This window comes from Anomalospiza imberbis, chromosome Z, assembly GCF_031753505.1.
Source record: "Anomalospiza imberbis isolate Cuckoo-Finch-1a 21T00152 chromosome Z, ASM3175350v1, whole genome shotgun sequence".
Taxonomy (NCBI): Eukaryota; Metazoa; Chordata; class Aves; order Passeriformes; family Viduidae; genus Anomalospiza; species Anomalospiza imberbis.
Window position 1 is genome coordinate 19,901,309 of NC_089721.1, and position 18,523 is coordinate 19,919,831.

The following is an 18,523-nucleotide window of genomic DNA, read 5'->3' on the forward strand; positions in this document are numbered from 1 at the left end:
CCAGTCAGTGGACTTTGTAATTTGAAGAAATTCACCTTTACAGTGACAGTATAGAGTAATACTTGGGCAATAGTTACTACTATGGAATAGTTTGGAAGGATACCTTCTATTCAAGCAAAGGGAGATTGTATACCAGGGTTGGCGGGGGGCTTGTATTTTCTTTGAAATAAATAGCAGGCAGGCCATAAATCAGTTGAAAATCTGCAGTTACATTAGTTACAGCTAATGGTACAAATAATCTTGGCTTTCCTTTTTGTGATGGGAAGGGGTCTGTTCCAGTACCTGTTGAGAAAGATGGATGGCAGGAAAGAGCCTATTGACCTAGTCAGTGGAGTACCTAACTAAAAATCTTAAAAATAAACATGTTCTAAAATGTAAGGGAAAATTAAATGGATGTTAAATTAGATGTAAGTAGTGAAGGATAAAATTATTAATGCAAATGTAGTGAAAGATTTCAGGTTTGTACTAGAAAATGAACTGAACATGAATTTACACTCTGATGTGACCGTCACTGTGTGGTTGTTGCTACAGATGCAGTACCTGTAAAAGTTTGGTTGTATTATTGCACTCAGTTCTGAGTATTGTACCACCAAAAATGAATTATTTGATAAAAATAGACAAAACCATCCAAAACTAGCAGAACACTATTTGGACAAGTTTATTAGGAGATACTTCAAGATATGTGTAATTTATGTGGAGAGGGGATGGAAGCGTGAAATCTCAAGTCAAAGCAATGAAGCATACCTTTATTGTGAAACAGAATTTACAACTGAGGAATAATAGAATAGAGATTAGAAAGACTTTATCTTGAATATAATTACTTCTAACAGAAGTGTTGTACCAAATAAGTAATTTTACCCCAAAGTTAAAAGCACTTAGTAATTTTATATTTATTGGCCTGAATTTTCATCAGTACAGTAGAGCTATCGACATGGAAGACAGTCTGCTAAACGTATGATAGTTTACCTATTCCACATTAGTTTATATATAAGAAATTGTACCTATTTTAAAAATGCTTCTATCAGGAAGTTTAAGTAGCAGTAGATTTTTCCATTGTTCTCTGCCTATCTTCTTGGGAAGTTTGGGATGGTGAGTGAGTTGTCATGCTGTATCAGATATGCCTGTGCAGATGGTGCAGACACTTGCATTGTGTCTGCCTATGCGTTGAGCTGGCTGCATTAGGAAAAAATTATAGTTCACAGGCTACGTACATAAGTGTGATTCTGTGCTTGATTAATAAACACTATATCACAGCCAGAACTTCCAACCATAGTGGGAGAATTTCACTGCAGATCACATAGAATAAGGCTTAGGTCATACTGGACAAGACTGGATCTTGTTCTGAGAGGATGCTAAGGAAGGGTCAGCAGCATGAAACATCTATTTTAAGTCTACTGCACAGATCTTTATTCGTATTGGCATCACATTTGGTATCACTTCTTCAAATTGTTCATATTATGTTTACCTAAAATTTTTCTGTATTTGGAGATTAGATTAATTAGGAAAGACTGGAGAGTGAAAATTTAAGTGTTTACATTGTTTCAAGAGGTCAGAGAAAAAAAAAATTCCCTCTGTACATGTTTGATTATAACCAGTATTCCAATTTGTAAATAGTATTGTTGACTATGCCAGACTGCTGTCAAGACCTTACTTTAAATAAGATGTTTTTCTTTTATGTGACATTTGTTGTACTGATGCCAGAAATTACATCAAACACTATCATTTGAGTGCGGAATTAGTTCAGCGTTTTGAAGTACTTGGTCAAATATTCAAAAAAGATCTTTTTGAATTTTCAAAGTTCTGTAGAGTAAACCTGGTAATGTACTTCAGTGAAATCTGCTTCAGACATACAGCATCTGCCCAGTTAATTATATGTCCGTTTTAAATAGTAGAAGGATTTAGGAAGTAATATTTTAGTTTCTCTTGTTAGAACATTTTTGTAAATGGACAAATAATCTGTAGACTATGAAATTTAATTGTCATACATGGGAAAACAGAAAAGCTATAAAATACTGTCTGAATAGGGAAACCTAACAACTAATGTAAAAACCAGCATTCAAGGGTAAGAATTCTACAGAGGTATGTTGTACTGAGGCATTTTCTGCTTTGTTTTTTATTGTGATATGGTAATCAAATGATTAAAATGTTTAGAAAATTCTCAAAATCAAGTGAGGATTCCAGTGTAACATTATGTTTTATTTCTGTTTTATTTTAAAGTCTGGTTAATGTCAGGAGCAGTCAAAGAATTAAGCACTGTCTTACATGGAAAGATACTGTCTTGAAGTCTGGGACTTTAATAGGGTGTTGGACCCTTCAGAACACTCTGAAAATAACAAAATCCAAATTTTGATGGTTTGGGAACTTTGCAGGATAAATGAAGATTTTTTTCAGTATATAAGTAGAGCTGCATTGCATTAAAGTATCCATCTGTCATCTTTGCAAAACTTTGTTTTCTCCCACTGTTCACATTTTTTTTTACATTTAATCTCCTAATACCGACCATCCCTATGCAGTCCCCTTCCCGCTAAAGTGAATATTTTTTTCCTTTTTTTCTCTCTGTCTGCAGAAGAAAAGAGAACAAAACCTCACTGTAAACCAGCTTTGATTTTAGTAATAATCTTAAGCATGTACTCAAAATCCACCAACATTTGAAAATTAACTGTATTTTAGACTAGGACCATGTGCCTACCAAAGTTCAGAAAGCATTTACTAGAAACTTGTAGTTCACACTGTTTTACAAATCTGCTCTGGTCTTTCAGATAAGTGTTTTGAACCTCTAGGAATTACTTGTGAGATTTTATTATTTGAGTTGACTAAATGAACTAGTAATTCTGTTCTAGAACTGTTGCTTTTTTCACTGTAGCAAACTGAAAATATAGTAATCAGTCCAACCATGGAAGCTCATTCTTTAAGCAAATCTATTCGGTTGTTCACAGTTGCTAAATATTTACAGACTCCTACCTAACTTCTTGGCAAATAGTGGCTCTTTAGGATCTTAGGCAGGCCAGAGCTATAGCCACATGAACTAAACAGTTCTTAAAGGTGCAAAGAAAACCATAAGTAGAACTAGTCCTAAGCAAAAATACACAGGAGAGGATGTTACTAATTCTCTCAAGCATAAAATTATTTCATATTGGTTTGCTGGTATATTAATTTTTACACTACTTTACACTAAACTGTATTTTAAGTTTCAGATACATAATATTTAAAGCTGTAATAAATTCTTTTCCTGAGTCTGGAAGAAGTGAGTTATTTGTTTTGGTTATTAATTATCCAAAGTGTCTCTAAATTCTGTGTTTATAAATTCTGATAGGAATTCTGTTTTAATTCCTGAAATATTATGGCATATTAGAATTTCTTTTAGAATATGTGAGGATTTTATTTTGTTTGGAGCCAAAACAACTTCTCTTTTTAAGATTTCAGTCTCAGTAAGATTTTTAAAATGAGTACTGCATACCTTTACAATTCAAAAAGAATGCAATATAAACTGAATGTTGATGAGCTGAAAGTGGAATATACTGAACTAATACAGGAATGTGTTTTAGATCTCTTACTCACCAAAACATTCAATCATAATTACTTTCTCTTCAAACAAGAAGTTTTTGAGATTTTTTGACCCTTTGGTATTTAGTCTAGCTATGCCATGCATTTTCTGGAATTTCTGTCCAGTAGGTCTTTTACCATATGAAATGTGTCATCTGAGTTGCTAAAGAATACATTCTGGATACTGAAGAAAACTTCTGGGCCCGCCACATTTCAAACATACACAAACCCTGCTGAATAAACTGGGATACCTTTTTATATGTGCATCTTTGTACATTCTTCTTGTCGGCTTATCTCAGTTCTGCATAAACTTATGATTACATATGAAAATTTCATTACAATAGTTAATGGGATTGCTTTAGCATATCCAGAATGTTTTGTAATATAAAATATTTAAGTGTGTGTAAATATCTTCATGCTAGCTGTTATCTCATCAAAGAAAAGTCATAAGTCTTTCACTGATCCTTTTCCATGCTATAGGCTCTTGCTTTTTTATGGTTATATTAAATCTTCAGAATCAGCATGTATTTTTCTCTGTCACAATATGTATTTTTTTCTACCCTTCATGTGTGTTTCTGGTAATACTTTCACCAAACCAAATTCGCTTCATTTTCCAATGAGTGTTTTATACGCAGCTTCATTATCTCTTTCTTAAAAGGAAATCAAATCTGTAGAATTTCATACAGATTCTAGTTATAAGAACAGTAATTACTACAAGATTTGTTTTAAAAAGTTTGTATTGTGGAAAATTGTATGCGTACTCTCAGACCTGCATTTGTGTGAAACTGTACCTTATCTGTGCCCAATTGGTGGACTTGTTATGGCAAAGTTACCCTACCTGCAGTGCTAGGAATGGAACCCAGTCTTCAAGAGCAATATCAATGTGAGCATAAGCAGTGATCATGCTGTTCTGATCTACCACAGGCAGCTGAATTAGAATTCATATTTCTTGGTTTAATTTAGTGGAAGATAAAATTGCAGTTCTGGAAACAGAACACTTCTGATACATCTTGTGTTGAATGTTTATTATGTTGTTAAATCTACCAGATGCTTTAGGAATTAAGCTTAAAATTACCAAGCTTTCTTTTCTTTTATTAGGAATTGATCATTCCTAAACCATCCACTCATTTTAGTTTAATGCTCTTGGATCAAGTTTTGCCTTTGTTGTACTTCCTCCATTTGGTAGTTAAAAACGGACATCATTTGAACTGTTCCTTATTTAAGTGTGAGCAAAATAAGGCCTTTCATATTTTTTTTTAAATCAGTATCTTCCTTTCTGTTTTAAAGACTTCAGAATTACCTCCTTAGTTTGAGACTATCACTGTAAACCATGTCCCAAACTCAAAGTTTTATGTTAGATTACATCATCATGTTGGCATGTGTTTGCCATGATTTCAGGATAGAAGAATCTGTCTAAAGGAAATTATTTTGACCCAGTAAGATGAAGACTTTCTTGGTGGGAACTCAAGCTAGCTTACATAAATAACAATGTACTTATAAATTCTTTTGAAAGTAGGATTAAATGTATTTTCAATTAGGAAGGTTATCTGCTTTCTTTTTTTTTCCCTTCACCTTCCTTACTGATGGAATATAGACAACAGCTTGTTCAAACTAAAGAAGAAATTCTTTGCTTCATGCTTCATTTACACTTCGTTATGAGATCCTCCTAGGGAACAAGATTCCTATAACTTAAATTATCTTCTGCATCTTGTGATACCTAAATTGAATTTAATTGTTATTTTACTTCTGTGTATCTATGTAATTTTTCATTAACTTTTGTCTGAAGAAATCATCTTGGATTAAGGAGATGAATACCAAAGTCATGATCCTTGTGCTTTCACTTAGTGAGCAAGGTGGACCTAAATTTGTCAAGCTTGATATGAAGGTTAAGTCCATCATACAGTGCTGCTGTTCCTCTTATTTTCAATTCAACTGCAAAAGACTTGCAGGGAATCTGGGTTGCAGACTGGGAGATGAGTAGTAGGCAGCAATCTACTTTTACATTTAAAAAGGTTTCTTCCCACCAAGTCTCTCTCTTCTGGACTTTTCCCCTTGCTTGCTAGTTATCAGTCAGACACAAAGTAATTTTATCAAATAATTCCTGCATATCAAAAATGGAATATATAATTTCTATTAAAAAGTACTCTGTGGTTTTGTAATCATTGGAGTTTTCAAGTTTTAAAATGTTAATAAGCCATTTGCTTAGGGGCTCTTGAAAGACCTTATATTTTGTTGCTTGCTTTAAATGTTGTGTGATAGGTTGCAAGACTTCATGAAGAAATACAAGCATGTTTTTAAGTCATTTTAATGAAAGTTGGAAAAATATGATGCGTACAAGGGCACAGCTCTTTCAGTTGAGCCACTCTGAAGTTAGTTCAAGTGGATCTGATTATCTTTTGTCTGAGTTACGAAAAGGCTGTCCTAGGAGGCAGAGAGCATGAAGTTGAGGATTAGAAAACCTCTGACAGGCAAAGACCCAAGAAACAATAATAACAAAAGAAGACTTTAATTGAAATTTAAATAACTTAACATCAAGTGGCACACATAGGAGTATGATAAAAACACACAAATACACAGCGTGAAATTTTACCCTTTTTGTATAAAAATTGTATTTGAGCTGCACTACATTAAACTAAATTTTAGTCAAAAGACCTTTATGAGTAATGATCACATCTTTAAATTCAGCATATGTATATCAAAGGGTAGATTTCAGGTTTAAGTGTTTGTGGCCAGTTTGTGACTGGTATTTTCAAATATGTTCAAGAATACTCTTCTCAGTTCTTTTGCTCGTCAGAGATGGGCAATTATATTGATCATGGAGTAAATGTCATTCCCTTCAAAGCACTCATTTAGGTAAATGTCACCTGAAAAGTTGTTTTTTATAAGGAATCAGATGGTTTTGTTCTTCAAATTATTTATCTAGGTGCTATATGTTAGTAAAAGAAGACATTATGTTGTTTCCCGATAGTCAACACTCTAGATACATGCATTTATGTAAAAACTAATGCATTATTTTGACAAGGGGTTGGTCTTGAATGAAGAACAAGGTTTTTAATTAGTAAAAAAGATCGACATAATAGGGGGAAATACTGTGATTTTTCATTATATGTGGTAGTCCTTTCATGAGCTTCTGTTCTCCTCAGTTCATCTCATATTATGCTGCATGAGATTTTATGGCAGATTTTATTTTATTCATTCAGCTGTTAAATCATTCCTAAATGTTTATGTGTATGTATTTATCTATTTTGGTCATTCTGGAAGATGGATTTTTCTTTCTTTGTCTTGCTGGTGCCTGTCATACTCTGTTCATCATTATATCCAACATATCAACTGGAAAACAGCAAAAATCCCAGCTCTGAATGGTATTAAGTATGTTTGATTATTTTCCCTGGTACATTTTAATGCAATGCAGAAAAGGTTTAAATGTTGTTTAAATGCAATGTAGAAATTAAGATAAAAAGGAAATAAGATACTTTATTTGTAGAAATATGTAAACAAGTATTTTATATTAGTTATATAATTACAAATTTATTTCCTTTTATTACAAACTGCTGTGTTTATAAACTTCATAGAAGACTTGAGTTGCAAGACAAATTTAGTTTGGAATCAGAAACTTTTTCTGTATAGCTGTCAGCAGTCATCTAAAAAACCTGGTAACAACAAATTCTTTCAGATTTACAGTTCACATGGACATATATCCTGAAATTTTTTGAAACAGTTTTCAATGAAAAATGTTTTCATTTGCAAATGTTCATCATTTGCAATGGTCATCCAGGAGGTTTATTCTTCTGTTTGTTACCAGGAATAACAGTTGTGTAAATATGTGTACATAAATTTTAGTATACTAAATCAATATGTACAATGTCTTAATGCTGTTCCAAGAAGAAGAAAATAATGTGAAAGTATGGTATTGGTCAATTTTCCAGTTCAGTTTTTGTCCTATTAAACTACTAATGAATAATTTATTCATTAATAATTTAATGGGACAGTGAATACTCTACAGTGAAGACACTGTTTAAAAAAGACAAAGAAGAGTAGCTCCTGACTCTTCCATATATCACTTTATAAAAAAGAGTTTTATTCCTGAAGAGTTATGTAAAAAGAGTTTATTCCTGATTGACAACATGGACTTTGTTAAAAATTTAAATGTTACTGAGTTTTTTCCATATTGCAAAATCAAGGATGTGATTTGTGGCTGCTTCAGCCTACAAAAGAGGAAAACGGTGAAATTTTCTATAAATTGTATTTGTTTACTTTTGAACAAATAGTCACAGGATATCAATACACATAACATTTCAACTGCTACAAGAAAGATCTTCAGAAATTAAGGTCATCTGGCTAAAGGAATTTCAACAGTTTTCATCAGAGGTTTTATTTCTGCTATCCTGCTTTCCCTGGCTCCATAGTAAAATATAATTGAAACAAAAATCTTTTGACTCATTCTCTGCCCAGTGCAGTGGTGTGTTTTTCATTTCAGCAAGTAGCAAATCATTCTACTGCTGAGAAAGCAGTACAACTGAAATGTTTTATGGGAGTGTTTTGCTTGGTATTTTATCTCCAAAAAGACACTAAATCATGAAACCAAACTAAATTTGTTCAACCAAATATGTTTCCTTATTCAGAGGAGGAACCTGCTCAAAACAGTGTTGTTGAAGAATACCTTCAGGAGAAGAGAAAATATGAAGACAAGCGAAAGCAGCAGCCAAAGAAAGGAGCTTCCCGTGAAGATCAGGTAATAGTTTGATAGCCTGGGCAACAAAAATCCAGAAAATTAGTTAAGTTCATTTTTGAATATGTTTATCTCTTAATTTGTACAAAAGCAGAGTTTTAAAATCTGGTGTTTCATTTTCCAAGAAAGTTATTATTCATAAAAATAAATATTTTCATTACCCAGGTAGACAGGTAAATTAATTTTCAATGTGTGTTTGAAAGGGCTCCCAGTTTAGTTACCGAAATCTTCTGAAAGGAAATGCTAGTCACGAAAAGGTGTCCTTGATTACATTAGTAAGAATTCTTATTTCTTCACCTTACGCTTTCCTTGCCGTAAGATAACACTGGGACAGGAGTTTACATATTTGGCATTTGTTCTAGCTGGGGTTTTTAACATTTTAAGTTACGGTTTAAAAATATTAAATTCATCAATACTTCTTTTGTGAAATGAAAGAAATAGATTATAAGCAGTATAAAAAGAGAATATGTTTAAATACAATTAAATTATTATTCAAAATTAGTTAGCATGTCTGTAAGCTTTAGTAAGCAAATATGAGCAAAGTAAGTTTTGCTGTAAAAAGGCATTTGTTTTTTCTAAAATAGGAAAGTCTGAAATGGTTAAATATATGAAACTGCCTATGAAGTGGAAATACCATCAACTTAAAATCTGTGCTGTACATCAAACACATTGGTTTGTAAGTGCATGTCAGTTCAGCTTCGAAGATGTTCCTGTTCACATGTTGAATCCAGAAGGGATTGGAAACTTAAGGCTTAGTAACTTCAAAGCAGCATTTGGCAAACCTTTATATATGCAGCAAGCTGATTTAGCCCTAAACTAAGAAGTTTATGGAAACTTTGTACATTCAAAATCCCATTATCTTTGAATCAAAGAGTACTAAAGCTCTGTTGGCAGTGTGGATCAAGGGACTTAAAACCATGTCTAATGAATTTATATCAACCCTGTCCTGGACATCACTGGAAAACAAGATGAGATGATAGGGATATATATTCTAGGAGATCTTAATTTTTATTTACACAACCCTGCTGGCAACTATTCAACAATAATTAATCAAGTTCTTTGTAATCTTTTTCACTTGTGGAGAGCTTCTTCTTGTCTCGCACCCCTTGTAACTGATCCTACAGCGCAATACCATTTTCCATCCTCAGTGCAATAGTCAAGGAAGAGGGAAAAAAGGTATCTTTCCCTAAAATACTAGATAATGGAAGTCCCAGCCCTCCTATTCAGCAAGGGTCAAATTATAAAGTTATTCAAAGCACAGTATAGCATCTAGTGACTCACTGCAAAAATGCCTACTAAGATATTGCAAAGTTATTTCTGTTATCAGGTCTAGTCACAGAAATGCTGTCACCAGAAAAAAATTAGACAAGACACAAGGAATGTGGCTTTTTTTGGTCACAGTTTCATATTAAAAGGGTCAGTTTGTTCCCTTCTGATGACCTCAGCAAAGATTTCCTGTCTCAGGTGTTGCAAGTACAGTGTTTGTTTACAATAGTATGGAAAGCTATAGAACTAGAATGATTTGCAGGACCAAATGTCCTCAAAACCTTCCTCTCTCTCACCTTAAACAGAAGATTAGACAGAAAATAAAGAACATTAATGCAAAAAAAGTCTTCCAAAATATGCCCTTGGTAGTGCTAAAATACGCTTTTGAAAGAATTCAAAAGCCAGGAAACTCCTCAAGTTAAGATTGCTCCCAGAAGGAAATATGATTCCAGTGAACACTTCTGGTATTTCCTATTTCTGATTTCTATTCTTGTTTAGTTTTTATTCTTTTAAATTTGAAAAACTTGACCAAACAAAACTACACAGCCATACAAAGGTGTTTTACAACACAGGTTTCCAACCTATCACCTACAAATCAAATGTAGCCTGCCACATAAATTCAGTTAGGCATTTACTCCCTGGTGCTTTCATTTTCAGGAATGTCTCAAATATCAGAAAAAAAAAAAAAAAAACAAAGCTGAGGGTTGTGCAAATTATTCATATGCTCTTCTCTTTTTTTTTAAGACCCCCCCCTCTACCATCACAAGGCTCAGACATATGACTTTTGTATAATCAACTCCCATTTGAGATGATCAGAAACAAGAACTATGGTGTGATCTTCAGGTGTCATCTGAGATTTGGTGACTTCATTGTCCCTGAAAGATCAGGCAATGTTCATTTGAGAATAAAACAGCAGATTGAAATGAGTATGAGCTTTATGTGTGCAGCATAAGAAGCTGTACCTGCAGAGTTAGTTAAGCTGGTTCCTTTTTTTTAGAAAAAACTTTGATTTTTCTCAGGGTCCACACATAATTTAAAAGATCACCAACATAAAGTATATAAATATCAGATAAGCTGGGTCTTCAAGGCTTGAATGGTTTGTAATTTATACAGTGGATTACTTTAAAAGGGGACAGTAGCATGTCCAAAAAGTAGAATTCATTGTCAGCACAGTTATTTGGTCAGCTGTTTTATTCTGTAGGTAGCTACAAGTATTTTTTCTTTAAATATTCCTTTTTATTTCACTAGATAATGAGAGAAGTGGTTTTTCACACCTGACAGGCCCCTCCCTGCTTCCTCTTGTTGCCTCAGCATTGCCTGCCCACTCACTCCATCAGCGCTCTCCATGCAGTCCCACCCTCACACCCACCATTGCCTCCCACTCTTACACTTGCCTCTCTAAAGTGTTCCTCCCAAATTCATATGAAACATCACTCTCATTGTGCTTTTTCCCAAAATAATAAAAATGTTGTATATGCCTGTTAGTGTGTAGAAATGCACAATTTCTCTAAAACCATGTGTTTAATTTCAGACACTGGCTTTGTTAGACCGATTTAAAACAAAGTTAACCCAGGCAATTGAAGAAACTCCTGAAAATGAGCTTTCTGAACCTGATGTAGATAATGACGAAGGATGGTGAGTTTTTTTCCCCTTGAATTTCTGTGTTTACCAATACAAATCCTGCTGTACTAACATAGTCACACTGGTAAGCATAAATTTGAGTAGCAGAAAACGCCAAATGTTAGGGCAGCTGCTTCATTAGGAGTCAGCTAAAAGGTACTGGTTTAGCACTCTGAAAAATAAGTCATGAGATAGATGACATTTAGTGTACTGTAGTTTGAAATCCTTCTAAAACTGTGTTGAGCATAGTAAGTATTTTTAAATGATGGATGAGATGAAAATAGTCTGACTCATCTGAAGTGTAGGGTGACCCCAAGGCAGTGGGGTATTACTGAAGTTGATAAAGCACTGCAGAAGTTACTGCCTTAATGCCTCCCAGAAAGAATCAGTGCGTACCCCTGTTGTCTTACATTCATCTTTCATGCAAACTACCCACCTTAGGTAATCAAGTGGATAAAAATCAATATAATTTGAAGTGTGATCTTGAAATTCTAGGTTGCATGCTGTTAAATGCTCTTAAAAGTAGGTGTAATGCATAAAAATGCCTGGAAAAAAGAAAAGAAATCGTAGTAAAAAAGTTTTGTAAGGATAAGTCATCTCCATTTATAAGACAAACACTACAGCTGGTCCAACAAAATAAGCTGTCTCTGCCTCCATTTTTTTTCATAGTTGTGTACATAAGGCATTGGAGCTGCAGCAAAATTACCAAAAAAATAGAAACTTTAACAAAGTTCTTGGCAAATGTTTCAAGACAACCAATATTTCTGTATATCAGATGACTTAAAATTATTTTATTGCTTCTTCAGACAGTGTTTTCTTCCTTCATTATGTCTTTTCGTACCTCAAGCTCTTTGAGGATGAGAGATAACATACAATATAAATTTCTAGATCCTTGGATTTCACTGATATTTTGAGATCCTTCTGAGCTACCAAAGTGCTTCTAAGTCCTCCAAGAATTATACAGCAGCTATTTCATCTGGAAGGGACCTACAGTAATCATCCTGTCCAACTGCCTGACAGCTTCAGGGCAGGCCAAAAGCTATGTTGTTAAGGGCATTGTCCAAATGCCTCTTGAACACTGACAGGCTGGGGGCATTGACCTCCTCTCTAGGAAGCCTGATCAACTGTTTGACCACCCTCTTGGTAAAGAAATACTTCCAAAGATCTGGTCTAAACCTCTTATGTCCACTATAAGATTCCTTTATCTGACCTTTTTATGAATGTTTTATGAACTTGATATGCATGTCAAATATTTTCTTGTCACAGTAATACAACCAGTCTTTTAAATACTTTTATGAAGTTCAAACATATCTTTCCTATTTCTTTCTGAGTAACTACTGATATATAATCGTCAGTAATGCTATCCACTGTCATTCCTACGGAATTAAGTGCTGTAATTTCAGGTTATGAAGTTGTATTTTTGTTTAGAAAACAATACTACATTCAGAATTGCACTAAAACAAGTACTTAATATGAAACTACATAATAGAATAATAATTAATATCATTAATTTTGCAGCTCAGTAAGTGTTCATGTTAACTTTACAGACAGATGAAGCAGCCTGTTTTCAAATAATTTACTTTGAGGCCAAGTAAATTGTAAAATGTATGTTACACAAATTGGCTATAAACAATGTTAACAAAGCCATGAAATCTTCTGAACGCTATTAATTATTGTGTGAAGCACTCAGAAAGTTAAATTGCATATTTTGGATTAAGTGTTTACATTTTCAGTACCTTTGTTGCATAGGAATATTTGAGATAACTATAGTCATTTTACATTTTAAAATTATTTCTTAATTTGAATCTACTTCTCAAAAGACAGTAACTTACTTTATTTGATTTTTATGAAATATAGTTAAGGTATGGCATATTCATATATGATGCACACAAACAACGTTATTCCTCCAGACATTTTGTAGGTTATGGTTGCTGTTTTTATGGGAAGGGAAAACCTGCCAGTATGCTTTGCTCTACTGTCAGAGTGTGTTATCTGAGGTGAAATGATTGCTTCTGAGACATTTTTATGTGTCCATGAGTGGCCACACATTGAGGTATAATTTTCATTCTCTGTCAAGATAGAAATCATTACCAATTTGTTATGTTTTCTTTTGTTTGGCAAAATTCTCTCTGCATATTTGGCTGAGCTGCTGTATTGGCATGGCACATAGCAGACGTTTGGGCACTTTTCAGCAGCATTCTACTTTTTATGCAATAAAAAAGGAAATATGACTCTATTGTAAACAGTGTGTATGGTGTTTGATAATTATTACCAGACTTTACTGTCTAAGAACACATCTGAAGCAATGTTGTGAGGAGTGCTAAAGAGAAATGCGTAAGACTAAGTTTTAATGTGGGATATCAGAATTTTTGCTGAGACATTTTATTGCAACCTCTACTGCTCTGTAAGAATGATTATCTGTATTTGTCTGCAGCAATCAAAATTCAATTTCCCTTACAGAATTCAAAAATATCATAATAAACATGCTATCTGCTCAAAGAAGGGGTCAGAGAATAAAAATGTCTGACAATAAGTAAGTGGACACAATTTTACATCATCTGGGTTCCTTAGAAAGACATTCTCGATCTGTGTTCTTCCAGCCATTTTTTTCCTTGTGGCTTCATGTTGACAACTAGTGCTTGTGCTTTCCTCTTAATGATTTGTTAGATGTTCTCAGTACTATTTGATCACTAGTTGTTCTTTATTCACTTACAATCCAAATAAGTAGGACTCAGCATTACTATATTCTTTTTTCTTTAAGGTTGTATAGAGTGCTGCCGAGGTACGTAGAGATTATCTAGCAGAACTCAGTTACATTCTTGGCGTAGAATCTTAACCAAGAAGACTTTTCCCAAAAATGTAGGTGAGGTCAATCACAGTGGCAGTGAGATATCATTTGCTTGCTGGTTAATATTATGAAAACCAAATATGTCATGACAGAAGACCCAGCTGGAATCTACTTGATATTTGCCACTTGGATTACTCAACAGACCTGAATTTGAAAGAGAAAATACTGCACAGACTACCCTTATTCAGAGCACTGCTGATACTCATCTTGTGTAGGACTTACTGTAACACATATAGTTGCATGCATGTGATACCCATTCAGTTATAGTGACACTTCAGGTTCTGATGATAATAACAAATAGTTGCAACTGTAGTGAAAGACAGATTTCATTCCAGAAGGTGTTACAGCAACTGCAGATAATGAAGCTAACGATGCAGATCCTGTGAACATGACAAAATATTTTTCATAGAGAGAATTCAGCAATGGGATAAAAAAATTCTGATGCAATCAAGTACATTCAAAAATTGTTTCAGTTAATCTGTGCAAAAAGTTCCTCTTCAAATAGGATAAGAGTGATACTTAGTACTGTAAAACAACCTTCGATCAAGTAATTCTGAGAGTTCCAAGTGCTTCTTTCAAAATGTGAAATCTGAGACTAGATATAGCACTCAGCTAAGTCTGTCTGTGTTGAGTGGAAGGATTACTTTTTTTGTTGCTGTTTCTTTCATACCTGGTTTCCTTTCCTTTCTAAGCCACAAATCCTTTCCTATTGAATGGTTGCCTAACTTAGTTCTATCCTGTACCCATACTGTTGATCACTCTTATTGGAATTTAGCCATTGCACTTTTAAAATTGTATCCCATTTTTCGTACTGCTACTCCTGTTTGCCAAAATCACATTAATTCTGGCTACTCAAATAAACATTCAAAACTTCATACTATAGATATGTTCTGTAATTATATTCTTCTCCATTATAGTCATAAGTGGAAATGAACTAATCAACCATTACCACATTAAGCTGTTCACTTTGGCATTAAACCATGGCTGTCTACTCCTAAAAACAGGGCTCTTCAGCTGAATTTTTAGAAACCTTACATGCTTGTGAAATATATCTACACTTTCCTATATGGAATATTGTTTTTTGTGGAAGGAACAGATTCTCTGCTATAAAAATACACATCATGTCCTTCACCAAAATTTGGACTTACACTCTTCTCCCTCTGATCTTTTAAAACAAGTGGAGGCTTCCTGAAACTACAAGATTTACTGACATACTGAAGTATATCTAGTGCTATGACAACTTTTGAGTTGTTGGAATTTTCTATGGTAAGGAAGCCACCACATTACTTTTTGAAAACTCACCTGGTTGCCAAGTCAATGTAGCATATATCTGTGTAGGATCTCCATTATTTATACAGTCTCACAGACAAAATGCACAAAAAGTACCATTTTTGAACTTAAAACTTAATTGTCCTTGTCAAGTAACTGAAAAATCAAAATGATCATCACTCCATACCACCAAAATACCATACATTGCACATAAAACCAGTCAAGTATACAGAACTTTATAAGATGTGGAAGACACATAGGTTAGGAAATCATGATGGGGTTTTTTTTGGTTTGATTGAAAAGACATTTCCATTCATCCACTTCTTGAGACTGATGCTCTTCAGTATCTTTATCAGTGTCAGAGGCAGTGGGACCGAGTGCACCCTCAGTACATTTGCAGTGACAGGAAGCTGAGCAGTGCAGGTGACACTGCAGAAAGATGGGATGCCATCCAGGGGCACCAGGACAACCTTGAGAAGCAGGTTCGTGTGAACCTCATAAAGTTCAACAAGACCAACGTGATGCATCTGGGCCAGGGCAATCCCAGACAAGAGCACAGACTGGGAACAGCCCTGCCCAGAAGGACTTGGGGGTGCTGGTGGCTGAGAGGCTGGACATGACCCAGCCATGGGCACTCACAGCCCAGAGAGCCACACGTGTCCTGGGCTGCATCCAGAGCGGTGTGGGCAGCAGGGGAGGGAGGGGATTCTGCCCCTCTGCTCTGCTCTGCTGAGACCCCACCTGCAGTGCTGCATCAGCTCTGGGGTCCCAGCACAGGAAGGACAGGGACTCTTTTGAGCTGGTCCAGAGAAGGAACACAAAAATGATATCTGGAATATCTCTCCTGTGAGAAAAGGCTGAGAGAGCTGGAGTTGTTCAGGCTAGGTAAGAGAAGGCTCTGAAAAGACCTTATTGTGATAGATACTTCAGTAATTAAAGGGTGATTAAACAAAAGAGGGAAAGTGACTTTTTGCTTGGGTAGGTAGGAACAGGATGAGGGGTGATGATTTTAAATTGAGAGATTTAAATTAGATGCTAGGAAGAAATTCTTTACTCAGAGGCTAGAGGCACTAAAACAGGTTGCCCAGAGAGGTGGCAGATGACCAGTGGCAGTGGGGTTGGATTGGGTGACCTTTAAAGGTCCCTTTCAACCCACATCATTCTATGATTCTATAATAAAATCATTGCATTGAGGCAGTATTCTGTTCCTGCTTGAAAACTGTTTCCATGCTGGTAATCTGGGTTCTGATACATACGGTTTTACACTGTTACTTCTTCAGTTTTGACTTCATGGAAGATGCCAGATTCATTCTGTTGGACCTTCAATATTCAATGTAGAAACTAAAATATTAACATGTGAAAGTTGTTCCTTACCAGATGGACATGATTATGTGAAGTACATTAAAATTGCTGCCACCAGGGAATCAGCCAAAATCTGTATCATCCTTGGTAGAAGGATTTGGTCTGTTATTAATCCCATCAGTTCACAAGTCAGGGCTGCAAGTAGACCCCCAGTTGATTTTAGAATTTGTATTACAGTGAAGCCCAGTAATTTTCCTTCATTCTGCACCTGGCTAGAAGTTTAGGATTTCTTCCTCAGGATTCAGATCTCATCACTGGCCTTTATCTGCTCTCAGTAATGCACTCTGCAGCCTTTCAGAATTTCACTGAGACTGCCAGCATGCTACATAGTTAATTTAATTAATAGTACATGATGCCAATGCTTCATAACTGAACCACTGCAATGTTTCCTGGGTGGAATGTAAGGTGTTACATGTGAAACATAAAGCTTCTTAATCTTTAGAAGATATCAGCTTTTCCTTTCCCTGTGGATTGCTGTCACAGCTGTAACTAAGCAACAATGTAAATAAGTCACTTAAGTTTTTTTGGAAGTATGTCTAGACTCTGAAACTTGGTCTTTCTTTTTATTTGAAATAACATAAATCCATTCAGCTTTCAGATATACTGTGGGACAAGAAAGAATGAGCAAAATGGGAATTTTGAATGAGGTGGTAGTTTTTCACATGGTTTTTCAGTCTAAAATTCTTCTGGTTACTTACCTTTGTTGAGTCTAAACTATTCTAAATGTTGGTTAATTTGAGGTATAGGAAAAATTTACTTTTTAAAGTCAAAATGAAAAAGTCGGTACCTGAGAGTACCTTCCAATTTGCACAAAAGTTTGTTGTGAAAACTGTGTGGCAGTCAAGGTCTTCGATTTTAAACAAAAAGGTATTTCATGTCTTGCCTAATGGATGGTTTAATATCCATGTTGTGTAATTACTAGTGTTGTCAAAACTATTGTCCTATAACTTATTTGTAAAAAACCTTATGTAAGATAATGAAGATTAAAACCAATTCAAATGAATGTAATGACATGTGTACTTTAAAGTCACTGTTTAAAATCTCATATGTCTTAGAAAGCTTTTAAACATATCTTCTTCTTGGTCATAAAATATCGTGATCTGCACAGTGATGCTTTACATAGATCAGATCACCTGATTTTAGCAGAAATTGAAGGCAATAGGTCTGGTTTTATTAATTTATTGGTTCTGTGGACAAAAAACTCACAGAAGTTCAGTGCTAATCATTTAAAGTGCAGCCGGACTTATTTAAGTCAGATACTGTTATCTGTTCCAAATTCTGAATTTCAGAAAACTGTCACTGAGGCCACTTAAATATTGTGGGAACATTGGATGCTAATGCTTAGTTCTTTTTGCCAGGACAGTAATTGCAATTTGAGTGTACAATTTTTTACCCAGTTTGTAGAGATAGTTTCATTTTAGTCTAGAACAAACAGAAAATAAATCTGTATATTAAATTAAGGTATTCTCTATCCAGCATCAATAGTTATGCCCTCTATCTTCTTTAAGAAATGTTTTTGTTCATAATACAAGGAAGTTTCCTTTCAGAATAGTTATGATTGGTTTCATGAAAAATATGGCACAATTAGGAGTGGAAAACCAAAATATTTTACTTACCTTGTATTCTCATAGTAAAAGATTTTGTAACAGAGGGTGATTTGGGTCTTAAAACACTATCAAGACATCACTTCCCAGTGTCTGTTGTATAGGCTAGAATTGCTTTGGGCTTGGGTATTTTTAAATTGAAATAGCAATTCTAGAATCAGGTAAATGCTAAAGTTAGCCAGACTGTTTTTATATTACAATATTTAATTTCTGTTAAGAACTAAAACACAATGCACACTGTTAGTATTTAATCCATATGCATTTGATAATGTATTCAGTTTT

At 34.6% G+C, this 18,523-nt stretch overlaps 1 protein-coding gene across 1 annotated transcript in view; it reads left to right on the forward strand.

Moving 5' to 3' along the window:
• Positions 1 to 18,523, forward strand: part of CWC27 (CWC27 spliceosome associated cyclophilin) — a 96,392-nt gene that overhangs the window by 67,720 nt on the left and 10,149 nt on the right. The window contains exons 12-13 of the mRNA XM_068176321.1: positions 8,166 to 8,275; positions 11,070 to 11,173. Coding sequence (XP_068032422.1) covers positions 8,166 to 8,275; positions 11,070 to 11,173 — 214 coding nt within the window. The remainder of the gene's footprint in view (positions 1 to 8,165; positions 8,276 to 11,069; positions 11,174 to 18,523) is intronic.